Source organism: Carassius carassius, chromosome 28, assembly GCF_963082965.1.
Source record: "Carassius carassius chromosome 28, fCarCar2.1, whole genome shotgun sequence".
Taxonomy (NCBI): Eukaryota; Metazoa; Chordata; class Actinopteri; order Cypriniformes; family Cyprinidae; genus Carassius; species Carassius carassius.
Window position 1 is genome coordinate 23026654 of NC_081782.1, and position 27832 is coordinate 23054485.

The 27832-nt window shown below is 36.9% G+C and overlaps 2 protein-coding genes across 4 annotated transcripts in view; one reads left to right on the forward strand and one right to left on the reverse strand.

Annotated features, from left to right (window-relative positions):
- The window catches only part of cog6 (component of oligomeric golgi complex 6), a 68331-nt gene extending 61946 nt beyond the window's left edge, over positions 1 to 6385 (reverse strand). Inside the window, exons 1-4 of the mRNA XM_059514846.1 lie at positions 6190 to 6385; positions 4092 to 4235; positions 3105 to 3176; positions 2834 to 2892 (exon numbers count right to left, since the gene is read on the reverse strand). Coding sequence (XP_059370829.1) covers positions 2834 to 2892; positions 3105 to 3176; positions 4092 to 4235; positions 6190 to 6333 — 419 coding nt within the window. The 5' untranslated portion in view covers positions 6334 to 6385. The remainder of the gene's footprint in view (positions 1 to 2833; positions 2893 to 3104; positions 3177 to 4091; positions 4236 to 6189) is intronic.
- A 3516-nt stretch (positions 6386 to 9901) lies between these two features.
- LOC132108219 (LHFPL tetraspan subfamily member 6 protein) overlaps positions 9902 to 27832 on the forward strand; it is a 252969-nt gene continuing 235038 nt past the window's right edge. The window contains exons 1-3 of one of the 3 annotated variants that reach the window (XM_059514859.1): positions 9902 to 10214; positions 11331 to 11889; positions 19486 to 19807. In XM_059514859.1, the coding sequence (XP_059370842.1) occupies positions 11505 to 11889; positions 19486 to 19586 (486 nt within the window). In that variant the 5' untranslated portion in view covers positions 9902 to 10214; positions 11331 to 11504 and the 3' untranslated portion in view covers positions 19587 to 19807. Of the gene's footprint in view, positions 10215 to 11330; positions 11890 to 19485; positions 19808 to 27832 lie in introns of those variants that run through there. The other 2 variants (XM_059514857.1, XM_059514858.1) reach the window with 2 other exon arrangements.

The window sequence follows — 27832 nt, forward strand, 5'->3', positions numbered from 1 at the left end:
ATATAAAAATCTGTTGTAACATTATAAATGTATAAATGTTATTTCACTTTTGATCATTTTAATGCTACCTTGCTAAATATTAAATTTATAAAAAATAATAATAATAATTAAGTGACCCCAAAATTTTTAACTGTAATATACATGTACATTAATGTGTTTGTGTGTGTGTGTGTGTGTGTGTGTGTGTGTGTGTGTGTGTGTGTGTGTGTGTGTGTGTGTGTGTGTGTGTGTGTGTGTGTGTGTGTGTGTGTGTGTGTGTGCGTGCGTGCGTGCGGTAGTTAGGGGTGTCCCCGACTAAGGATTTTCATAGTCGATTCAGAATTTTCGAATCTTGCTGAATCATATGTTTGGGGGCGGGGCAAAATACATTGAGTCAAGTCAGACATTCAACAGCCATAATAACTGATGTTAACACACAGGGGAAAAGTGTAACAAATGCCTTGCAGATACAAACGGGGTAAATAATGTTTTATGTTTTGATTAAAAGATAGTTAGCACTAAACGTCAGCGAAACCCTAACAATTCACAATTTTACAATAGTGCTCTAATTATAAAGTTAGCCTATATGACATTAGTTATTAATGTTCTGCATTTCTGTTTTGAGCTGCGTGCTGAAGATAACCAGTAGAGTGACGCATTTGATAGCAAGTTTTTAATCAATGGGATTAAATTCATAATTTAATGTAGAATATACTTTGTTATTTATACAACAACGTTAATATTAGGACTAATATGCTTGCTATCTGCAAAAAGGGCCCGAATGTTCATGAACGTTGAATCTGCGCGGCTCTGAATGCGAACTCCTTTTGTGGACACGTTCTTCATGAAACAATGTACAGATACACGCCAGCTAAACTCAAAAAATTCAAAGCATTTTATTATAATGGTATGGGTGTGACAGTCCAGTCATGGTTATTAATATTCTGCATTGTAGCTTGTCCTGCTCGCGCTGTGCGCTGAAGAGATATCACCGTAGTACTTACTACAATGAAGCGCTTGACTCAAAACCAAATGCATTTTATATCAGGTGAATAATATATTAGGGGTGTGCACGGATAGTTGAACATTCGAATATTCGTTCTGCTCTAATTATTCGAGAAATAAAAATGATATTCGAATTTCGCTATATTTTTGCTTGCCATAAAAAAAAGGAAAAAAAAGTCCACAATAAAACCTAATTGGTCACTTTCTGTGATTCATCACTGCATATTTGAAGATGTATGCAAGCAAAAAATAATTAATGAATGAATAAGAACTGCGGTCTTCAAATATGCCGTGGATAATCACAGAAAGTGACCGAAATCAAGAACATTGTTGTGGCATCTCTCAAGCAACGAATAAACACCGCTAACTTGGAGAATGCAGTGAAAACTCCTCTTCTCGCGTCTGCTCTAGACCCTCGGCACAAACATCTCAGGTTTCTCGAAGAAAACATGAGAGAAGTAAGAAAAAAAACTTTTTTGAACATTATCAGAACATTTTACTTGATGCGAGTAGTGCGGATGCAGCTGCCGCCACCAACAATGAAGAGGATGCAATGCCCACTCGTCAGAAAAGGCTGAGCCAGTTCTTCAGCGATGATTACAGAGAGTCCAGCCGAGACGAGTGGGAACAGTTCTTGCTGGAGCCATGTATTCCACCAGATGAGGATCCCATTCAGTGGTGAAACGAAAACACGAAGCGCTTCACAAAACTTATTCGCTTAGCACACCGTTATTTGTGAGTCCCGCCAACGTCTGTGCCGTCAGAGCGCATTTTCTCTGTGGCCGGCCTTATTGTTAACAGACTAAGGAGCCGACTTTCCCCTCGATCATGTTTACATGCCCGTGTTTCTAAACAAGAACATGTAAAACAATAGAAAAAAAAGCAAAAAAGATTTGCTGACAGTTTCAAAGTTAAGTGTAGGCTACATTCTGTACATTAGCCTAATTGCTGCAGGCTGCTTTACGATATGTACACGATGTGTAATGTTCAAGCTTACTGTGTGTAAGCTTATTAAAAAATGACGGAAACAATAAATGTTGCTGAAAAATAATGTCTGTATCATTAAACTTAATTTAAATAAATGAATATTCGAATATTCGTTTTTTTGTGAGCTCAAATATTCGAATGTGATATGTGCGGAAAACGCCCATCCCTATAATATATCTAATATATATTTTAAATACCTGCCGCCAAGATGCTCATCTGTCGGTCACAGATGATGGAAAGTAAAACATAAATCTATAGGGGTGGTTGGGTTTATTCACACATTTATTATATTAATTTGAAGCTTCTTTCTTTTCAGATTCTTATTCATGGCTTTATCATTATAGGCTGCATATTACCTTTTTGGGAGAAAACCGCAAGTTCTATGTGAAATCAGACATTTGAGCGCTTGCATATAATCATAACAGCCTGCGAATATTCGACTGGGAGATTGGTTGTGGAATCAGGCTCCTCGAATTATAGCATCCAATCGTTGACTATTTGGGGTCACCCCTAGTGGTAGTATATGTTTTTATTCATAAATTGTAAAATATGCCCACTAACGAAGATAAGGAAATGTAAGAAAGTAGTTATAAGTAGCTTTTGTATTAGATAATTTATAAATTAACTAATAACAATTTTGTGTGTATTTAATTTGCTGTACATTTAGCTTTGTATAGATGTAATTATACTATCGAATTTGATTGGTCAAGTGGTATTCCATATATTATTTAGTGCAACAGCAATAGGACATTTGATGTTTCTTAAATTCATGCCATAAGCAAACACAATCTCTCCAGATCAGCAGATCATTTCTGAAAACCTCCCATCACTCAAACACCTTAGATAATTATATCAGACTCACTTCTCTCCTTGAAGTTTGTTGGTTTTCACAATCAAATCCTGGGTTTGTTCTTTGGCTGCCTGTTGACACACAAAACATGGAAGCTGAGTTATGGAAAAAGAGCATGTTGGCCCTTCAACTATATAAATTTAAATTATTTTTTCAATCCCTTGAAATGCTTTTCAAGCTTTTTAAGTCTGTAATCTTTGGTAGGCTGCTAATAATTCAAGTAAAGAAATTATTATTTTCCAAAAGTGAAATATGCTAAATAAATGCATACATGCATAATTACCTTCAACCTGTTGGTCATTTCTTCACAGCAGGAGCTCATGGCCTGAACATCTTCATGAACGCTCTCTAGTTCCTGAAGCAGAAAGACATACTCAAGTCCTATATTGCAGTAGAAGTTCACTAGTGCTATAAAGGTTGAATGCAAAATGTTTATTGTGTAAACCACCTCAACATCATCGTCTTTATATTTATTTAGATGCTTTTTTTTTTTTTTTTTTTTACAAAGCCACATATCAGCGTTATTTTATTATTGTTAATATACAACTATAGCTTTTGTTAAAATTTTACATTTGTTAATTTTTTTATAGTTTTTATTTGAATATTAGTTAAAGTCTTGATTCATTGCGTTGTGTGCTTTTTATATATATTTCTCTTTAGCTTTCATTTATATTTATTTATTTCAGTTTTAGTAAATTTAGTATTTCAACTTGTCTGTTGTATATTTTAATATATAGTAAAATGTTACTTTTTTATTGATAGATTTTTTTTCTGGAGGTTTTGATGAATAGGGTGATCAAAAGAACATAATTAATTTGAAATATTTATTGTAACAATGTAAATGTTTTTATAAGCTCAAATAAGCTATTAATTTAAAAAAAGTTCTTGCCAACCCAAACCAAATAGTTTTCAGTGTTTGCTAGAGTACAGAAGTGAAATGCATAAATAGACTTTGTAATTTAAATATAATATACCTTATAAGATGTAGACAAGTACTAAAATTACTAAAACTGAAATAAATATAAATGAAAGCTAAATAAAAATTTAAAAACAAAAACTTACAAAAAACTCACAACAAAATTAAGACTTCAACTAAAATTAAAATAACTATAAAATATAAACATTCAAAATATAATAGTAGTTTTTGATTATTTAAAGTCTCACAAGCATTTTATGTAATATAACAGGATGATTTTAAATATACGTATACGTACTGCTTTTTAATTATACACTTTTGAGCTCCTGTATAGAACCGTCATTGTGAATTTACCTCTGTCACTTCTTGAAATATCCGTACAAACTCTTCATTGATGGAAAGGCTGCGTCTCTCTATGTCTCCTCGGAGGTTCCTCCTGGTTCTCAGGCTGTTCTCAGTGAAAAACACAGAGAGAGATTTCAACGCTTCCAGCATCTCCTAGAAAGAAACAAAATAAGGAGATAAGTGAAGAAACAAGATGCTTGTTCGTTAACTGCATGTTACCTATGAACATCAGATGACATAACTGCATTTTAATAAATTATAATGCATGTTCTAATCAAAATAATATTACTGCAAACACCTTCACCAATAAATGTACTATAGTAGTACAATGGTACAGTACAGCGATGGTATGGCAATTGTTGGTTGTTCGTTAAAGACTAATGTTCAAAAGCTGATTCTTTTAATGTTTGCGAAAGAAGTCTCTTAAGCTGCATTTATCCAATCAACGATACAGTAAAACAGCAATATCATGAAACATTATTTAAATTTTAAAGAACCTTTCTATTTTATTATAGTTACAATTTTAATTTATTCTTGTGATGGCAAACCTGATTTTTTTTTTCAGTGTCACATAACCCTTCAGAAATCATTTTAACATGCTGATCTGATGCTGAAGAAACATAAGAAATTAACTTTACTGACCCTTACCATAGTCTACATTATACGGCACCATGATTTATGTTTGGAAAAAGAAAAAAACATGACATTACCATTGTAACATGTCTAAAAAAAAAACATCATAATATCATGCTTCTCCACGTACTAAAAAACAAAAAACAAAAACTACACATATTTTTTCAGACATGAAACATGGTATACCATATATTGTTTATTTTAGTACCTTTTATTTTAATACTATAAAAACACCTAGTACAAGAATTTCAGTACGTTTTACCTAAAAGTATTATAAATGGGTTAGACAAAATTGTTGACAACTGGGAAATATTCAATATTTCTTTATTATTTACTTCCAACCTTCTTACAATAGATTTATGCAACTTTTGATTTTTGAATTTTCCTTCCAAATCTATCCACAGTGGTTTGATAATAGTCAAACCCAGTGATTAATCGGGCCGGAGTAAATTTGGTGCTCCAAATTTCCAGGTTTTATTATCATGGCATCTTTTTTCTCACTTTAGCATTAATGTCTGTGATTACATGTTTAGCAATTAGTGTTCTTTCTTGGATGTTGAATTTACATCATTCAATGAGGTCAGTTTTGGGGGGAAATCAGGGTCTTCTCTTCAATGTGATTACTGAGGTTTGCTGTCACTTTGCTGCAGTAGTTCTGTGTTGTTTGGGCACAATCCTTATCGTTTACTTTTCACCCACTATTCCTTAATAATGAAGTATTGCCAAGGTTTGTGTACATAGTCTTAATCGCATTCTTAAAACGCCAAACAATCAGGCTGTTAAAGTTACAGATGCTCAAGCTAAATGGGCTTCCAAGATCTGCCTGCCTTTTTTTTTTTTTGGAAGCCTGACAAGTTTCCTGTTTCACCCATGGCGTTTACTAAGTACTCCTGAACAACCTTTACTAAACAGAAATACAACCTAGAGACTATAGACAATGAGAAGTTATTAAAATATAATAAGAAGAATTGAAACATTTGTTTTTCACTATAACCTACACAAATTATATTCACCCTTATAATAATTAGTGTTTGTATTACTTTGTCCAGCCCCTGAAGAGTTACCATGTTATAACATAAACGTGTACCAATGTAGTTTTCTGTAAGGGTTTGACATGCAGAACACCCCACTACTGAAATATTATTTACCATTATTTTTAATAAAATATAATATCATGGTACATTTTGGCACTTATCCTATCTCTAATTGAGGACGGTTATATCAGGCATGTTTGAATCTGAGACACGTTACTGCAAAACATTTTAATGAAAAAATGTATGTGCAATTTAATATATAACTTAAAGACTCGGAAATTATTTATTTATTTGTCGGTATTATTATTATTATTATTAGTAGTAGTAGTAGTAGTAGTAGTAGTAGTAGCATTAGAATTATTAATTGCGTGCAAACAATTTGTAGTGTCAGGTGCACCGCGATCTAAGAAGTTAGCAAATGCGAACAGACTGTCACAAACCTTATCATTATCCAACCTGGTCTCCAGGATCTTGTTGAGTTTTCTGGATAGAGGGTTGTTGGGCTGTGAGGACGCATTCCCGCTGTTGTTAGAGGTGTTAAGGTTTGAAGCATCAATTGACAGCTCTGCTTTAGTCTCTGCCATTATCAACGTCCACGTCAACCTCCAGGAAGCTGTTTTGAGTAACCAGCAAAAACGTCCCACTGCAACAACAAGAGGTTGACACATTAGTTCCGCGCTTCGAGCTGTTGCCGTTAGCGCAAAAAAACTAAAATCTCCAGAAATTACGGCGTCACCCTTTGAAGGTGTCATTGAAGTGAAATGTTACATGTTCTAATGTTCTAGATAGATAAATAATTATTTAAGCATTTCAGTATATTTGAATCAGGGGCGCTGGCAAGATCCCGGGCCCTATGCACAAGCAGTCCTAATTGGCCCCCCTCCCCTTGAAAATATATATTCCAGACTTTTCAAGGGCCCTCTCTTCCTTTGGGGCCCTGGTAATCAGTACTGGTTTTACCCCCAGTCCAGCGCCCATGATTTGAATAAAACGTATCTGGTTTCCAGTGTAGAAGAATTATAATATATATAATATGATAATGACAACGATATAATATAGGCCTAATAATAATAATAATTATTATTATATCATTTATATTGTTTATAGTCCATTATTAAATATATTTTAAATAAAATATTTTAGGTTTATTGCTTGGTTTAGGAGTTTTATGTTTTTAACTGTATAAATACGTATGTGGGTCAGGTTTTGCATACATGCAGGGAACAAATATTATGCATAAAGATAGGATAATATTGTCACCATAAAGGTAAAACCTGAAATTACCTAGGTTGTGGGGAGACTATAATGATTCTAATGAGGAAAAATAATATCTTAATGATAAAGTAGAAATGCAGAAAGATTTGAGGCTTAGAGTTAGGAGAAACATTTGCTCAATATAAAAAATAAAATTAAAAAAGGAGACATAAGCAGTAAAAGTCAACAGAAGGTCTCAAACATCAAACAAAAAAGCACATGTAAGCAGTGACAAAACTTGCTGTCAGTTTAACTCCCCAACCAATGGCACCCATAACTGCTGTTAAAATGCAACAAATCACTTCAAACCAGTGCCTTGGCATTATCTTCACCTTGCCAGGGGGAAAGGGGAGTTACCTTGACAATGAATAATCACAACAACTACAGATATTGCACCCACAAAGGGCAAAACAATGGCAAAAACAATTGAATTTCAACCCATTTCTCTTCAGAGAGATTAAATGGAAAAAGGAGGTGAGTCAAAGGGTTACGCTCTCTGTAGTGTTTCTGGATGTGAAGCCTTTGTGAATTATTCACAGCTGTGGTCACTCCTCCAGCATGCACCACTTTGCACCAGCATCTCTTGAGCTTTACACATGTCCCTCCATCCTATCAGCCCTATCACAACTCTCCCTAAACTGCTTTTTAGTCAATGGATTATTTTGCACTCATTAGTCAAGTCCTAATTTAGTGAATTTATTTTAATTTCTATCTGAAAAATGTAAATATGTGTAAAATATTATTTGGAAAATAATTTAGTTTCTTACATTTAGTTAAATGATATTTATTGTTGGTTAGTTGGTTTAGTATATTTAGTTAGTTTAATCATATCAAAGTTATTTCAATACTATTCAGAGGTTGGACTTTCAAGTCACAATCAAGTCTTCAAGTCATATCCCAAGTCCTCAGAGTTAAAGTTAATGCAAAAATTAAGTGACTAATTAAATGATGATTTTGCATTAGTAATGAACATCTGCTGTTATTACGAATTACAGAGGATTGGATCTTGATGTTTTATTGGTTAAAATGATGCCACCATCATGGAGATCAGTGTTTGCTTTAGTTGGGCTCTTGACACTTTTAGAGATTTAAGGTAATTTGCTACTAAGCAATTGCAGTGTTTTTTTTGCACAGCGAACATTTGTGCTCAGCTGACTTGAACTTTGAAGTAGAAGATGAGATTATGATTTCTGTGCATAACTCATGATGAATGAAGATAATAATAATTCCTTATTTATATAGCTTTTTCTAGGCACTCAAAGCGCTTTACATTGTCAGGGGGTATCTCCTCATCCACCACCAGTGTGCAGCATCCACCTGGATGATGCAACGGCAGCCATATTGCGCCAGAACACCCACCACACACCAGCTTACTGGTAGAGAGGAGACAGAGTGTTGAAGCCAATCAGCGGATATGGGGATTGGTAGGAGGCCATGATGGTCAGAGGCCAATGGGGGAATTTAGCCAGGATGCCGAGGTCACACCTCTACTCTTTTCGAAAGACATCCTTGGATTTTTAATGACCACAGAGAGTCAGGACCTCAGTTTAACGTCTCATCTGAAGGACAGTGCTTGTTGACAGTATCGTGTCCCCATCACTACACTGGGGCGCTAGGACCCACACAGACCAAAGGGGGAGCACCCACTGCTGGCCTCACCAGCAGCAACCTACTTTTCCCAGGAGGTCTCCCATCCAGGTACTGACCAGGCTCAGCCCCGCTTAGCTTCAGTGGGAAACCAGTCTTGGGCTCCAGGGTGATATGAAGGGGTTTATCTTTAGTTTATTTACTGCCATTCAATTACTGAACTGATGGGAAAAAAAAAAGTTGAAAATTGAAAATGAAAGTTCATTGGACTTAATTTAAATAAGTTCTGTTTTGTTGTAGTAATGTGAACTTAAAATGATTGCGTTTTCTAGTTCCCAGCATGCTTTGCATCAGAAAACAAGGGGGGAAATGTAGAAATGAAGTATTATTTTGTTTGTTTTTACACAAGATTAACATAGAGGGACATAAGTTAGTACTTAAATGTTGTGTTATATTAGAATTTACAAAGGTTTCTGTTATGTTGGTTTTGTAGTGTTACCGTTGTGGTGAAGAGTAGAGCCTGTGGTTAGCTTGAGGATGGAAAACAAACGACTAAATTTGAGTGTATTTCCCACATTATATGAGTTGAAAAAATAGGGAAAAATTTGAGTGAATTATTCCCTAATTATAAATTGAGAAATATCAATATTTATAAGATAACATTGAGATAATTTAAGGCAACAGGAAATGTAATTTTTAATTTTCTGTAAACTTAAAACATTTAAAAACATCACTTAAATGTTTTTGTGTAATCTGTTAAATTTTTTGAGTTCTGTGAACTTATTAGGGTTTACAGTGTGATATTAACTTAATTTATTACTTATTTGAGTATACTTTTTTGCCTTTTCCTCAGTAATTTTTTCTATTGACCCCCTACTCCATTGTGGCCCATGGGGGCCCATGAACCCTTGCTTTGAGAGGACTATTTCTTTTCTTTTCTTTTCTTTTCTTTTCTTTTCTTTTCTTTCTTTCTTTGTATTTTGTTTTTATTCTTATTCTTATTTTAAATTATTTATTAATTTAATTATATTATTTAATTATAATAATTATATTTTTAACCCATGTAGTCACTGAAAAGCATTCATGTATGATAAATGAACTGCATCTTTTACACCTAGGTATTTATGATCTTTTTTGGGAGGGGGAGCGGGGTTTTTAAGTAAAAACTTTACTTGTCTGTACAGAAACTGATTTTAAAACAAATTTATCATAATGAAATATAAACTGGACTAAATAGTGTGACAACTAGCCCCGCCGTGATTGGAAGGCAGTAGAGCTGTGGGAGGAGCCTCGAGAGAGTGAGCCAAGCGAGCGCGCCTCGGGCTCGTGTTGTCTCTCAGCTGCCACAGTGCGCTCAGTGCGTGGACACGGACAGAGCTCAATATGTCTTGTGTCTTCTGAAATACACTGGGATTATTTTAGCGCTTTCCTGCAGGAGTGACAGTGAAATAAACAGAAAGGCACAAGCAGATCTCATCAGACTTCAAGTAAGGAATCGAATGCATGTTTCTGCGCGCGTACCGCGAGTTGCGCCCCATTCAGCGGACAAAGTTTATTTCTTCTCCACGGTCCCACGCTGCTGGACCGGAATTTGAAATTAACACACCAGTCAGAATATATCTATGTAAGTTATCACATGAGATGTTTTTATGAATATTTATGGTTTTGCATGATGGCGTCTTTTGCATAGCGTGCATAGTGTGTAATAGGACTGTCATGAATTGTCACTAATAATAGATGATAAGTCTGTTGAGATTTGTAGGATTTCTCCCCTTTATCTTCTGTAAATATTAGACGTTTGAGACTTTATAGTAATTTACATTCATATTGTTAATACATACGATTGCATTAAATAATTAATAACATCCTAAAATATAAATACACATATGATATATGAGCACAGCTGATATATCATGCATATTATGTCTTATTATAAGAGATTAATATAGTGAAAAGTGAAAATGTGCAACTGTTACCAATAAGGAGTTCCAAACCTTAAAATGAGTTTCTATTCGACTTACTTTATTCAGATTTTTTTAGTCATATCAAATAGAATAAAATAATTAAATAGGTGTTACCACATGAAACGTTTCTTTTCTTTTCTTTTCTTTCCTTTTTTTCTTTCTTTTTCTTTTATCTAGTGGCCACCTGTAATCTTTAGTGCAAATAGTAGATGTTAGACTTCACAATCAGCTTTTCATGACAAAATTGGTTGGCAACTTTAAACTTCATAAGCTTGACATCATTAGTTAATGTTAGTTTATGTTATAAAACTTTGATTAATATATTTTCATATCATTTTGAACTACAGCTAATCACTAATAACACTTTAGGAATGAAAATGTGCAGTAAAATAATAAAATGAAGTGGCCAGATACATTTGGGCACATAATCTAAGCTTAAAAAGTACACTACTTTTCAGAAGTTTGGGGGCTGTTTGTATAAATCAGCTGTGCTGATTGCAGTAAACTATGACTTTCAGGATCCTTTGATTATCAGGAAGTTCAAATGAATATATATATATATATATATATATATATATATATATATATATATAAATGTTACTGTAACTATTGATAAATTTCATCAATTCTAGTTGAATAAAAGTATTCATTTGAATTTGAATGACCCCAGACTTTTGACTGGTATAATGCATATACAGTATAGCAGGAATTGTGAATCTAGTGAACCTTTACTGTGAAGACTGAGGGGACAATGTGTTTTATTTGCTTCTTCTCAGGGGACTGCACACACAACAACAGTGAAGAGTGTATGGAGATAGACATCATCTTTTCAGAAAAGCAAAAGGAATTATTATTTTATTATTTTAATTGACATTTTTTGTGTGTCTGATATCCTCTTTTCCAAACTCTCTTCTGGAATTGTAGACAATATTTAAAGACATTTCTCCAGAATGGCATCCAGCCTCACGTGTACGGGTATGATCTGGGCTCTGGTGTCCCTGCTGAGCGCAGCAGCTTCCTGCGTGGGGTTCTTCATGCCCTACTGGCTGCTGGGCTCACAAATGGATAAGCCAGTGTCCTTCGGTACTTTCCGGCGGTGCTCGTACCCAGTTCGGGACGAAGAGAGGCAGGCTACGATCATGCTGGAGCAGTGTGGGCGCTATGCAAGCTTTCAGGGTATCCCGAGCATGGAGTGGCAGATCTGTACAGTCGTAACGGGGGTTGGATGTGGCCTGCTGCTGCTGGTGGCACTCACCGCGGTCATGGGCTGCTGCATATCAGAACTCATCTCCAGAACTATCGGACGTGCAGCGGGGGGCATGCAGTTTGTTGGAGGTGAGTAATAGTCTGTTGCCTGATGAGTATATTGGGTGGGTGAAACTAACAAAGACATGTCCTGGTCACATTTCACTCCAATTTTTTATTTATTTTATTTTAGGTTGAAATATGACCATTTCATGTTATAGAGTTCTTGAGAAATTTTGTGTAACTTGCCCTATAACACCAGTCAGCAATAATAGCCATTCTAAGCATTTAAAAAGTTTGGGGTCTGTAAGATTTTTTTAATGTTTCTGTTTTTAAGTAACAATGTTTTTATGTTTACCAAGGCTGTATATATTTGATCAAAAATACAGTAAAAACAGTAATATTGTGAAATATTACAAATACAAAAATATATTTGAATATATACATACACTGAATATATATATATATATATATATATATAAAATCCTGTAATGGCAAAGTAGAATTTTTCAGCATTTAAAAAACTGCCCCCAGACTTTTGGACTTTTGTTTTACATACAAACGTAAGGCGCACTGCATGCATACTTGCTACATGCATTATCAAGGTTTGTTTTCATGTGTGTGGTATAGTATGAGATTAAAATATCTATGCTAAAATCAACATAAGCATATATCAGGGTCATTACTGACTGGTACTGATATAATTTTCACGTAATTAATGTTCTTAAGTTACTCATATTCAAATCATAATGGAGAGGTCATCAACTTCAAGCCCCTTTTTCTTTGTCTCTAGTTCAGTGAACATTGATTCCATCCAGTTTAATTCAGGGTGCCTTTGCCTCAGTGAGAGAGAGGGAAGGCAATCTGATTGAGTTTAGACTGGAAGCTGGAGCCTGTAATTCTAAACTCAGTTTGTTTAGTTCTCACCTGCAAGGTGCCTTTTATTTGCTGCTCTGCTAGTCTTAAGGGCTTTTGGTACACGACAAAGAAGGTGAAATAAATACTGCATGGAGCATCTTTGAATGAAGTTGGCTTTCTACTGCAGTGGCTCAAAGTGTGGAAAATTCTAGTGTGGCTCTTGGTTTCCTGATGTTTAAAATGCTTTATCTTCAGTTATCTTTGTCTTCATTAATTCAACCAATTCATCTCATGTTCATTCTCATTAGCTCAGTGTTTGTGCAAACTTACATAGAAACTGCTAATCATTCATAAGGTCTACATTTAGCCTCATAATGCATATTCACGTATAAACAAGCATGCACAATTCATTCAAACATAAGCCACACCAAGGTCATTGGTTTGATTTCCCAGGAGTACATGAACTAATAAAAAGTATACATTGAATGACATCCAAATCGCTTTGGATAAAAGTGTCTGCCAAATAAATAATGTAAATGTAAATTAATGCTTCTTATTTTTAACCTTTGCTGCCAATTGCTAGCTTATATTCTGTCATGTGACAACCTCTTTCACTATAAATATCATTGAAGATGGATATAATCAAGTTTGCATATATATATATACACATACATGCATATATATATATAAGATTTTTATCTATTTGTTTCCAGTTTCTATTCATATCCAGTTTCAGAAATACAAGGATGTAAAATTGTGATGATCGTGCACTAGGAAAACACGAGGAGAGGGGAAGATCCAATTGCTGGTATGTTTATTGCACAAAAAGGTAAAACAAAACAAACAGTCCAAGTAGACAAACAAAACAAAAGAGGTAACCGGATGGAACGGACAGGGAACTCGGAGGACGAGATAGTAAGGGGAAGTCTCGGGAGACGAGAACATAGATACACGAAGGGTAAGGACTCCATACAAACAACAGGGAAAGACAGGTATTTATAAGGAGACTAATGACAATAGATTGTCTGCACCTGTGCGATTAACTGGAGTGCAATTACTGTGAAGACAGGACCAGACTAGAGGAATTATAGTGCCTATGGTGAAGTGCCTAAGGAGAAGTGAGCTCACTAGTGGACACCCAGGAAAACAGAGACTGACAGCGTGACATTACCCCCTCCCCTACGGAGCAGCTGCCAGATGCTCCATCTGAAACCCAGGGAAACCCAACAGATAAAGAAGCTAGGAGGGAGGTGGAGCGGCGGAGGACTAGGGGGAGGGACGGAGGGCCAGAAAACATAGTACACAAAGACAGGAGAACCAGGTAGAATGGGAAAATGGAGACAACACACCCAGGTAGAATGGGGAGACAGAGACAAGACAACCAGGTAAAATGGAAAGACAGAGACAAGACAACCAGGTAAAATGGAAAGGCAGAGACAAGAGAAGTGTAACACAAAACAAGGAGTCCAGGAGAGTGGTGGACCGTCAGAGGATCAGGGGGAGGGACGGAGGGCCAGGTCCAAAGAAGAAAACAGACAGAAAAACAAAAGAAAACAAAAACACAAAAACATGGGTCCATGAAGGACATCACGTGATTGCCCCCCGGGCGGAACAGAGGACCACCACACCCATGTGGTCAAGGCAGAAGCCCCCCCCCAGGGCGGAGCAGAAGACCACCACATCCTAGTGGTCCATGCCAGAGTCCCCCAGGGCGGAGCGGAGGACCACCACGTCCTTGTGGTTGATGCCGGAGTCCCCCAGGGCGGAGCAGAAGACCACCACATCCTTGTGGTCGATGCCAGAGTTCCCCAGGGCGGAGCAGAAGACCACCACGTCCTTGTGGTCGATGCCGGACTCCCCCAGGGCGGAGCAGAAGGCCACCACGTCCTTGTGGCCAGAACAACGGGAGGACAAAGATTATTGGTGACTTGCATTTGTTCATGAAGATCCCCGGTGACTTGACTCAGTCCTTGAAGATCCCCGGTGACTTGACTTAGTCCTTGAAGATCACCGGTGACTTGACTCAGTCCTTGAAAATCCCCGGTGACTTGACTCAGTCCTTGAAAATCCCCGGTGACTTGACTCAGTCCTTGAGGATCACCAGTGACTTGACTCTGTCCTCGAAGATCACCAGTGACTTGACTTGACTCTGAAAGGTCAGCAGTAACTAGCCTTGTCTCTGGAAAGTCCATGGTAGCTAATCCTGACTCTGGAAGGTCAAAGGTGACTAACCCTGACTCAGGAAGGTCAATGGCGACTAACCCTGACTCAGGAAGGTCAATGGCGACTAACCCTGACTCTGGAGGGTCCACGAGCACCTGACTCGACTCTGAAGGGTCAACCGGAACCTGACTAGCCTCTGGAAGGGCAACAGGAACTAGCCCTGACTCTGGATGGTCAACGGTAACTAACCCTGACTCTGGAAGGTCGATGGTGACTAACCCTGACTCTGGAGGGTCCATGAACACCTGACTCGACTCTGGAGTGTCAACCGGAAACTGACACAACTCTGGAAAGTCAGCGGGCACCTGACTCGACTCTGGAAGGTCAACAGGTATCTGACTTGATTCTGGGGAATCAACTGGAACGTGACTCGACTCTGGATGGTCAACAGGAGCCTGACTTGACTCTGGACAGTCAACTGGAATTTGACTCGACTCTGGAAGGTCAACAGGAACTAGCCCTGACTCTGGAGGGTCAACGGTAACTAACCCTGACCCTGGAAGGTCGACGGTAACTAACCCTGACTCTGGAGGGTCAATGAACACCTGACTCGACTCTGGACGGTCAACCGGGAACTGACTCAACTCAGGAAAGTCAACGGGCACCTGACTCGACTCGAGAAGGTCAACAGGAATCTGACTTGATTCTGGACAGTCCACTGGAATTTGACCCGACTATGGACGGTCAACAGGAACTAGCCCTGACTCTGGAGGATCAACGGTAACTAACCCTGACTCTGGAAGGTCGACGGTGACTAACCCTGACTCTGGAGGGTCCACGAACACCTGACTTGACTCTGGAAGGTCAACAGGAATCTGACTCAACTCAGGAAAGCCCACTGTAACTGCCTTCCTCTGCAGTGGCTCCGGGTTGGCAGCCATCTTGTGCAGTGGTGCTGGCTCCGCAGACGTGACGTGAACAGTCTTGGGAATCTCTAGGATTTTTGACAGCCTGGAGAAATAATCAAAAAATGTCACTGCTGCCATCTTTGGCGTAGGCGCTGAGCTGGCGGCCATCTTGCACCCTGGCGCTGGGTTGGCAGCCATATTGTGCTGTGGCGCTGGATTGGCGGCCATCTTGTGCTTTGGCGCTGAGCTGGCGGCCATCCTGCACTGTGGCGCTGGACTGGTGGCCACTTTGTGCTTTGGTGCTGTGCTTGCGGCCATCTTGCCTCTTGGTGCTGGGTTGGCGGCCATGCCGCGCAGCGGCGCTGGATTGGCGGCCATTTTGTGCAGCAGCACAGGACTGGCGGCCATCTTGTACAGCGGCGCTGGCTCAGCCGATTTGCGTCTCCTCGCCCCTCTCTGGTCATAATGGGGAAATGGCGGCTCCCAACCGAACCCCGGGTCAATGGGAGCCCACAGTGGAGATCGCTGCCGGACCTCCTCTCGACTGTTTGCTCCGGAGCGACCTCCCCTGGTTCCACGGAAAACAACTTGGCGAGTGCCCTCAAAACCATTTCTCTCTCGCTTGCTGGCTGGGGAGGAAATTGTAGCAGACATGCCGCTGGATCTCGGTGGATGGAGTCCTTATGTGACGTGCACTAGGAAAACACGAGGAGAGGGGAAGATCCAATTGCTGGTATGTTTATTGCACAAAAAGGTAATACAAAACAAACAGTCCAAGTAGACAAACAAAACAAAAGAGGTAACTGGATGGAACGGACAGGGAACTCGGAGGACGAGATGGTAAGGGGAAGTCTCGGGAGACGAGAACATAGATATACGAAGGGTAAGGACTCCACACAAACAACAGGGAAAGACAGGTATTTATAAGGAGACTAATGACAATAGATTGTCTGCACCTGTGCGATTAACTGGAGTGCAATTACTGTGAAGACAGGACCAGACTAGAGGAATTATAGTGCCTATGGTGAAGTGCCTAAGGAGAAGTCAGCTCACTAGTGAACACCCAGGAAAACAGAGACTGACAGCGTGACAAAAATGAGCTTTAGAGACTTCGTACAATGATGCAGAATGATACTTTTTATTATTGTACTTTTTATTATTAAGTCTCATTTCATATGGCAAAAACTCTGAACTCTGGACAATGCATCTCAAACCAGCAAGCAGAAAAAGTGAGCTGAATATATTCTATGTATATTCTGAATTTTAAAAAGACAGACAAAAAACAAATTTTTGTCGTTTGAAATTCATGAAAATGCAAGAAATTGGCATAAAACTCCTTTGCTGTAAAAAAAAAAAAAGAAAACAAAAAGTTTATATAAATAGGCAATTGTTAAATGACTTTTTTTATTATAATGATTTAGTAAATTAAAATATTATATTTTTGTGTGTTCATGTGCTGTCCTCATATATAAATCCTTTCTGGTTTGCCCTTATAACTGTTCTGACATTAGATTCTCCCCAAAGCTAACAGTGTCAGGGCAGATTTCACCTGATCTCCAGTTGGCTACCCAGGTGCGTCATCATCCATTCATGGATGACAGCAGAGGTGTTGCTGTCACTTCTAACTAGCAGACAGTGGGATTTGACTTAAGATACCAAGACACAAGGAGGTTACAGAACCGCAGGGCTGCTGAACGCATCACAACCTCCCATGTTACCCATGTTGCACTGCCTTCATCACACAGAGTAATCTAGTTAATCATGGCTTATGCAAGCAAGCATCCTGCCCCTTATCAGCAGTTTTTCTTACAATCAATAGAAACTGACAACTAGTCATTTGCACTTATGAAACTGACTTATGAGCTTTTGCTGGTCTTTAGAGAATGTGAGTAGGACTGAGAAGACATTGTGAATGTTTATATTTCTATATACTTTTTAATTTGAAGTAAAAAAAATTGTAATGTTACCAAAGATTTCTATTTCAAGTGTGTGTGTGCGTGTGCGTGTGCATGTGCGTGTGTGTGTGTGTGTGTGTATATATATATATATATATTTTTTTTTTTTTTTGATCAAATAAATGCAGCTTGGTTGAGCATAACAGATGTCTTTCACAAACATTTAAAAAACATTACAGACCTCAGACTTTTGAATTGTATGATGTTGCTTTATTTTACAGTGTACCTGTTACATGTTACATTAACTTACAGTAATATAGTAATAACATTGTTTTATTATTTTATTATTAAAGCAACTAATCCTAAACAAATCCCAATCCTAACTCTATAGTACATTGTTAATTTATATTACTCAGTACATATTATAAAATATCCATAAAACATGGTTTTACTATACTGCTAGAATGTAGGTGTAGGTAGGACAGTGTGGTCATGTCTGGTTTATAAAATATTTTTTTATGCGTTCCAGGAACTTAATAGAGTGTTGACATAGAACTAGCTGCATGAAGTGTGGCATGAAACTGAAGTATGCAGGACAGAAAAAGAGAAAATGAGCGATATGGAAGGTACCAGACGGGTTAAGAGAATGATGAGTGACTGGGGGATGGGGAGAGAGAGAGAGAGAGAGAGAGAGAGAGAGAGAGAGAGAGAGAGAGAGAGAGAGAAACAGTACCCTGATGTTAAATTACTGGACCACGGTTATCCTCAACAATTGAGTCCCTTTAATTTGTATTGTGGTGTGTTAATGAGTGCTGTCTGGCAGTGAGGGGTCTGAGCAGAGGGGCTTTGGCAATTGCAGTTCACATTGATTCATCTGATGCCCATTTTACTGATAATGAGTTTGATAAGCCCTTTATGTGTCACCAAAAGCATATTTGATTAGATCCCTCCTCTTGCTCTCTTGTTCAGAAGTTTTTCTTTGTTCTTTCAAAGATGAATTGTGTTTCCTTTTGTGATTTGAAATACTAGAAAGGCCTTCCAGAATTATGCAATTTAATCTCATCTTTTATAAGTCATAGATTTCTTGTCATGATCTTGATGGTAAGAACTGACTTAAGGTTCTTTTATGCACATGAATTATAGATTACTCAAAAATAATATTTTACTAAAACAATCTCTAATTATTATTATTAATAATATTATTTAATCACTCCCTTGTTCTAAATCAGTGTTGTTATTTTTTTTTTTTTTAGCTAAAACTTAAAATAAATACTATTAAAAATATTTTTGGTAATTGAAATAAAGCTGAAATAATATTAAATATGAATATTAGATGAAAAAAATAAACATAATAATAATAATAAAAAAATAGAATAAATAGAAATATTAAAAACGTAAATATTACAATATATAAATAATAATTACAATAAATAATATAACACTATATAAATAATAAAACAATACTGTTACAAACCAGTTTTAACTGATTAATCAGTTTAACAGTGAATATAATTTGATCTATTGATTACTCAAATCTATGAAATCGCTCCGATGGCTTAAGATTCAGTCAAATTTTAATTGGCTGCTTATGTGATTAACTGTCTACAAAAAATTTTTTTATTGGAAATTTGATAAGTAAAGGGTCTTTTTTTATTATTTATTTGTTTATTATTATGATTTATCTATTTTTTACATACATTTATAATTAATTTTTGTTCTTTATTTAAAATTACCTTTTTATCCCCTGGATTACAAATGTACTGGCATGTGTCCTTTTGCAAAGGATAAATATAAACATGCATAGGTAATTGCATTGTTTGTGTATGTTAATGTGTGTTTGTTTGTCTGTGTGTGTTTGCCAGCTGGAATTGAACCAATAAAACCTAATGGAAAACCTTCTTCAGTCAGACTAATGGACATATTATTCAGACTCTGCAGTGGATTTGAATTTATTTTAATGTAACATGCATATTACCGAAGAAAATGTAATACCATGTTTTTGGAAATGTACAATAGTAATTTCATAGTGTTTTTTTTTAAAGTACATTTCAGAGGATCAGAGAACAGAAGTTTTCCTGCATTGTGTCCCTTTGGCTAAGAGACAATAACTGCTTGTGGTTCCATCAAACCCATCGTTTCATCACAATTTCACCATCCAGTTGGGCACATCAACCATAACTCCTTCAAAAAGCATAAAAGCAGCATAAATGGCTGCCCACTGCTCCGGGTGTGTGCTCACAGTGTGTGTGTGTGTGTTCACTGCTCTGTGTGTGTGCATTTCGGATGGGTTAAATGCAGAGCACAAATTCTGAGTATGGGTCACCATACTTGGCTGAATGTCACTTCACAAAAACAGCTAGAAGCCTTGGAGTTATGATTGATGATCAGCTGACTTTCTCAGACCCCATTGCCAAAATTTCCCATTCATGCAGATTTGTTTTATTCAACATCAAGAAGATCAGGCCCTTTCTTTTGGGAACATGCCTGACTGAGCCTGGTTTCTTCCAAGGTTTTTTCTCTATTCTGTCACAGATGGAATTTTGGTTCCTTGCTGCTTTCTCCACTGGCTTGCTTAGTTGGCTTGATTTAATGTCCAGTGATTTTGTTGACTTGGTTGCACAGATACTATTTAAACTGTACTGAGCTGGATGATGACATCACTGAATTCAAAGATGAACTGCCTTTAACTGAAAAAAAGACTTTTACACAGACTTTTAAATTAAATATTCATCTTCAAGAATCGGCTAAAAACACACCTCTTCCATCTTTTTTTGCTCTATTCTTTTTCTCTGTTTTCTTTTTATTTATTATATAATAATAATAATTAAAAACTTGTTACATGTACTGCGTCAAGCTAACTGAGACATGTTATAGCACTTGCATATCATTGCTCTTTTGTTGATTTTTAATTGCTTCCAATATCCTCATTTGTAAGTTGCTTTGGATAAGAGCTTCCGCTAAATGTAAATGTAAAAGATCTTAGACGAGTCATTGGGAGAATTGTTTGTTGTAAGCAAATTGTTCACCAAAGTACAAATATGATCCTAAATTTCCCTTTCATGTTTAAAGTTCTAGGTTATAGATTTACCTGTATGTCTGACATCCCTCTTAGACACTTTCTTGATGTTATATTGAAAATTATATATTGATTAATTGTTGGTTGCTTTTATGATTCACACTGTGAAGAATAGCTGACCGTGTACTGTTGGATTAGGGCCAAGTTACTCATACTGAATAGTTGATTTGTTTGTCAGTCAAAATATACTGAGTCAAATCTGAATAAAATGCTTTCTGTTGTGAAGTGAACAATCCAGGGGCCAGATCATCTCTGGCAAGACAAACATGGTGTGGATAGTTGTAGTTATTTTCAACTGGCGAAATTTTGGAGATCCAAGTGGACATGAAGAACTGTAAAGTGATAAGAGCTCCGTCAAGTACTGAGGAGCTAAACCATTTAGAGCTTTGCAGGATTTAAAAATATATGCAGTGTTCAATGGGAAGCCAGTGCAGTGCAGAAATTAATTATTTGCTATGTAGGATTGGTTTATTTATTGAGAAACAGAAGTAATTTAAAATGTTATTTGTGTATATAATTATGTATGTGTGTGTGTGTGTGTGTGTGTGTGTGTGTGTGTGTGTGTGTGTGTGTGTGTGTGTGTGTGTGAAAACAGCGTTTTTTGTTTTCGGTCTTTGAACTGTTTTAATCCTCATCTAAAGCAGGCTGCAGGCTACCTCTTATAGAAAATTTAAAGGAGAACTGCTTGAATTTATGACATGATAGGCAGCATATCTTGTGTGATTTCTCCTCTTTATCTGTTTCTTGACCCAGTACTGTTTGTCTTTCACATCTGTCATTTACTAGCTCTCTTTCTTTCCCCCTCTGTCCTCCTAAACTTTTCAATTACCCACGTTCAGGAGGTGTTATCTCTTTGTGACCTGATCTCCAGCCCTCTATTTCAGCTCTCTTAAACCTCTCTCAGTCAAAGCTCTGTCACCCATGGGGTAGTCGAGCAGCTCGAGAGGAAGCATAAGAGAATAAAATAGAAACAGAGGAAGAGAGAGCTTGTGAAAGAATAGAGAGAGAGAAACATACTTATGGTGGAATGTCCAGCTTAAGCAAAGATTTATTTCAGACAAACAGGAAGTCTGGCCTGGCAAAGGACAGACAGGAAGTGTTATTTTATCTCTTTAGGTTGTTAAGTCTTTGTTTTCAGCAGCACGGTGCCTCTACCACCTCACACTCAGCACCCTGCAAAATGAACAGAGCTGACATAAGGGGATTGTTATTGCACAGCCAACCTTAAAATCAAAGGAGCAGTAGTGAGGAAAATTTGTTTCATAGCTGATTTATGGACTGTGCTTTCAGTTTTCTATTTTATGGAAATGTACAGTTTTGAGAAAATGAGAGTGTCTGAGAGGTTAATCATTAAAATAATTCAAATCTCTTTCAGGTGATATACAGAATCGTTTTACCTGTAATTGACATATTTATCGTTAAATTACCTTGGGCAGAACAATCCTGGGCCTGAATGTACTGTATTTAAGCAATAACCGGAGAGACTGTCTATTTTTTTTTATTAGAAAAAAAGAAATACAAAACAAAAAATATAAAAAAATTTGTGTCCCAAAACAAAGGCCCAATCCCAATTCTATTTTATGCCCCTTCCCCTTCCCCTTGTCTCTTGAAATAGAGTGTCAAGGGGTAGGGGAGAAAATATTCCCCTAAGGATTGGGACACCACTACCATGACGTCACAAGCCATCATTCGTCGTCTAGCTCGTACAATATGCACATATACTGGGGTTTGCATTAGAGCCTTTAATTATCGTTCTGGATTAATGAGCTGCTTACTGACACACACACACACATATCGGAAATCGTGCAGCTCACACATCCAGGAGAAAATAAACTTTTAAATTTTATTAAATACAGTTTAAATACTGAATCGCTACATTATATTTTCCAGCATTTCGTTTAAATCTTTATTTATGCCAAAAAAGCTTACATTTGAAGTGTGGTCCCGAAAAATCTTTGTTTGAAGGGCTATCTGTCCCTTCCCCTTACCCCTACCCCTCCAACCAAAAGAGAATCGAGACAGGGGGCTAAGGGGTAGAATTGGGATTGGGCTAAAGTCATGTTGTGTCCCCATGAAGACTAAAAATATTTTTATGACAAATCATGGTTAGTTGAAACTGCTAAATTTCAAGCTATTCATTGCTAATTCATAATGATTTAATTTTTTTAATATTTTACATTTTTTTTTTATTATACAAAACCTTTTTTTAAATAATAGAATTAAGATTGTTAAATGTACATGTTTTTAATGTCTAAGGAAAGCTTCTTGTAATTTTTCTCCATTGTCTTTCATGCACTGAGCAGCAAGAATATTGTTAACACAAAAGACCAAAAACCACACAGGTTTTTACCCTATGCTGCTCTGCAGTGACTCTTTGTAAAATGACAGGGGCGCTGCAGTGACCACTTCTCTAGTGAAATTCAGTCTTGTCAGCAGCCATCCGGAGAGCTCCGACAGCTCAGTTATCTGTCACAGCACAGTGTGGGAGAGGAAGACACTTCACCCTCATCATCACTTCCCTCAGTTTACACTCCATTTCTCTCCACTTCATCCAAACAGCATAAATAACATGGCCATATGTTCAAACATAGATTTACAAATACAGGTGATTACGCCATTTAAGGTCATTTGTCACCTAAGAAGAGTATTTTGTTTTGAAAATGTTTTGAGTCTAAATCTACATTAAGGCATCTTGGACTCTTGTCATTTTAAAGGCTTATATGTGAATGGTTTGGGACCAGTAATTTCGGAGCAGTTGATGTGACCTGCAGTGATGCAACTCCACAGGGTTAAAAGAGAGATGCTGTTTTGGGGGCAAATCTCAGTGATGTTTGGCCAGATACCAACTACCCAGATAGCACACGTATGTCTGCAAGATGTCTGTTAAAGATCTCTTGATCTGGAAAGCATCTGCTGTCTACAAACGTCTGACAGACGTCTTTCAGATGTCAGTTTTGCATACATTCCAAATCATAAACATCTTATAGACATCTAATAGACATCTATTTGACATCTAAAAGGAAATGTCCTATAGACGTATTGCAGATGATCAAACACTCAAAAAATTACGTCTTGCAGGTGTAACTGCACACGTCAAATAAACGTCTCCGAGATGTACAGTCGTGGCCAAAAGTTTTGAGAATTACATAAATATTGGAAATTGGAAAAGTTGCTGCTTAAGTTTTTATAATAGCAATTTGCATATACTCCAGAATGTTATGAAGAGTGATCAGATGAATTGCATAGTCCTTTTTTGCCATGAAAATTAACTTAATCCCAAAAAACCTTTCCACTGCATTTCATTGCTGTCATTAAAGGACCTGCTGAGATCATTTCAGTAATCGTCTTGTTAACTCAGGTGAGAATGTTGACGAGCACAAGGCTGGAGATCATTATGTCAGGCTGATTCGGTTAGAATGGCAGACTTGACATGTTAAAAGGAGGGTGATGCTTGAAATCATTGTTCTTCCATTGTTAACCATGGTGACCTGCAAAGAAACGCGTGCAGCCATCCTCAAGAGGCGGGTGGACAAACAAAAACCCACTAATTCTGACAAACTCCAAGAAGTGATTATGAAAGAATGGGTTGCTATCAGTCAGGATTTGGCCCAGAAGTTGATTGAGAGCATACCCAGTCGAATTGTAGAGGTCCTGAAAAAGAAGGGCCAACACTGCAAATACTGACTCTTTGCATAAATGTCATGTAATTGTCAATAAAAGCCTTTGAAACGTATGAAGTGCTTGTAATTATATTTCAGTACATCACAGAAACAACTGAAACAAAGATCTAAAAGCAGTTTAGCAGCAAACTTTTTGAAAACTAATATTTATGTAATTCTCAAAACTTTTGGCCACGACTGTATGTGTGCTATCAGGGTAGAGCTGCATTAGAGGGATAAAGTGTTGTTGGATTTGCTGCACTTCAACTGCAGTTAAATTCTCAAATCAATGCAAATGAGAGTGTAGACTAGAATATGTGTTTCCTGACTTTCCTGATGAAAATATTTTCTCAACTTGCAACATTGTCGCTGGCATTGAACTGTATTGGCTCAACAATGAACTGACTCGAACTTGATAACTGCATTTTTGTAGTACTTATAATAGAGCTGCTTTATAGCAGTATCTGAATAATAAAACTAATATTAATTCCTGGTGATTATCCCTGTAAAGCTGTTTTGACACACAATTTATATTACATAAGACGCTATAGAAATAAAGGTGATTGATGACTATTTTTGCAGAGTCATATAAGATATCCATTTGGTCTTGGGATATTTTGTTGAGAAAAACGTGGGATCTTCAGATTTTAATTCCAGACTTTGTTGTCTCGTCAAGTCTGAGCACAATATGAGACAATTGTTAAGATCTCTACTAAAACTAGAGCAGTCACATCGTAGATGTTTTGGTTTTGGTATAATTCATGTTGAAATTTACGAACCCGATTCCAAAAAAGTTGGGACACTGTACAAATTGTGAATAAAAACTTCAAATTTCAATATTTTAGTCAGAAAACAACATAGAGGACATATCAAATGTTTAAACTGAGAAAATGCATAATTTTAAGGGAAAAATAAGATTATTTTAAATTTCATGGCATCAACACATCTCAAAAAAGGTAGGACAAGGCCATGTTTACCAATGTGTGGTATCCCCTCTTCTTTTTATAACAGTCTGCAAACGTCTGGGAACTGAGGAGACAAGTTGCTCAAGTTTAGTTTAGAAATAGGAATGTTGTCCCTTTCTTATGTTTCAGAGATTGTTCCAGATTCTCTGAATCCTTGGATGATTTTATGCACTGTAGATGATGATAACTTCAAACTCTTTGCAATTTTTCCTCTGAGAAAGTCCTTTCTAATATTGCTTCACTATTTTTCGCCGCATCAATGGGGGAATTGGTTATCCTCTGCCAATCTTGACTCTCTGCGAGAGGCCCTTTTAAGTGTCAGCCACATTAAAAAAGTTAACAGCTTAAGTCATTTGTGGATTAATGGTTATTGGAGACGTGAACCGTTTCAAATGATTCAGATCGATTTGGTGAACTGGTTCAAGAAGATCCGGTTACATCAATTCATTCGTTCGCGAACCGGATATCATACACTGCAGTGAACACGCTCACAACAGACCCGGAAGAGAAGACAATGCTGAATAAAGTCGTAGTTTTTGCTGTTTTTGGACCAAAATGTATTTTCGATGCTTCAAAAAATTCTAACTGACCCTTTGATGTCACATGGACTACTTTGATGATGATTTTCTTATCTTTCTCGACATGGACAGTATACCATACACACAGTTTCAATGGAGGGGCAGAAAGCTCTCTGACTAAATCTTAAATATCTTAAACTGTTCCGAAGATGAATGTAGGTCTCACGGGTTTGGAACGACAAGAGGGTGAGTTATTAATGTCATAATTTTGATTTTTGGGTGAACTAACCTTTTAATACCCAATCAAGTTGTCAATTGACCTAATAAGTTGCAAATTGGTCCTCCAGCTGTTCATTATATGTAAATCTAACTTTTCCAGCCTCTTATTGCAACCTGTCCCAACTTTTTTGGAATGTGTAGCTCTCATGAAATCCAAAATGAGCCAATATTTGGCATGCCATTTAGAAATGTCTCACTTTCAAAATTTGATATGTTATCTATATTCTATTGTGAATAAAATATAAGTTTATGAGATTTGTAAATTATTCCATTCCTTTTTTTCACAATTTGTTCAGTGTGCCAACTTTTTTGGAATCGGGTTTGTAATTTGATTAGATATTTGCATATGTTGCCTTTGTGAAACAAAGAAAACAGTTTGAGATTTCTTCAAAATTTGCTTTTTTATTGTATGAACAAGAGACTACTCAAAAAGTCATAATTTGCTTAGTATTTAATCTCAATGCTGTCTTTTAGTTATGGTTAAGACATTAAAGAGATCATCATTTAGATTTTTCTTTCTGACTTGTTTGTGAGAGTGGAGATATTTTTGTTTGAGAGAGATATTTAAATAACTGGCTGAAAAGAAACAGAGAAAATCAAACCAGATGTCCAGATAGCAGCACTTCACATAGGATAAAAATGGTGGTAGTATTATAGAATAGAAATTAATATCAGAATGCAATACGTTGACTCATGCCACTCCTGAAATAATTTTACCTCCACATGACCAATCAGCATTGAGTGGGACGCTAGACTTATTAAACTTCACCTTAAACACCCTGTGAAACCTCACACCTAGCAACACACGCATTCCTACTATTAAACAGGTGTTTGGAGATACTCTACAGGAAATGGTACAAATGTTGTGCGTATTCATAGGGGCATAAATTGCCACCAGCTGTGTACAGAAGAAAATTGTGTCTTAGTTGACCTTTGATGACTGTGGCGTGTCACTGAGGGGGAGGTGTTTTAGGCTAAACTATAAGACAGCTGGCTAAGACTTGCGTGAATATGAGTAGGTGAATATATTTAAATGTCTGTAATGAAAGAAAATTATTATTTTAGTTTTGAAACAATATGTAGGCACCATGTTTGTGTTTGTCAATATTTGAGAAAGCTGCAATTTAAGGTTCTGGATTCCACAATGCAAAGTCGACAGCTCTTGAAATATCAAAATTGCATACTTGTCACCATGGTGATATAACACAGTGTAGCTGTGTGTGACTGGTGTAAAAAGCTTCTGTGAGCTTCAGTGCATTAGTGACCGACCTCCATTTAAAAGCACCACAGGCACTCATATACCTCAAAGACCCCATGAAAGGTAATTTTCTTTCATGTGTTGTAATTTCAACAAAGCTGAAGGACATTTTTTCTTTTTCTTTATTTTATTTTTTTAAATAACCGGTCACTTTTTGTTTTTAAATTGATTTTGTACAATACTATAATATAATACTTTAGGTAGCATATGATTTTATTCCTCAAACCAGTTACTGTACCATAAAGCCAGCCCCAAAATCTATTTTATTTATTAAATTATCATGCATTACCCTGTCAAGAAATTTTTTTTTTCAGACTTTATGTATTCTGTTAAGAGTAAACTAGAGTTGAATAATTTAATCTTTTATCTAGTTGAATTTTTAAGCATTTTTTTTCATTATTCACCCACACCGCCATCCCCCAAAGAGCCACATGCCCCGACAGCAGGTTTAGTA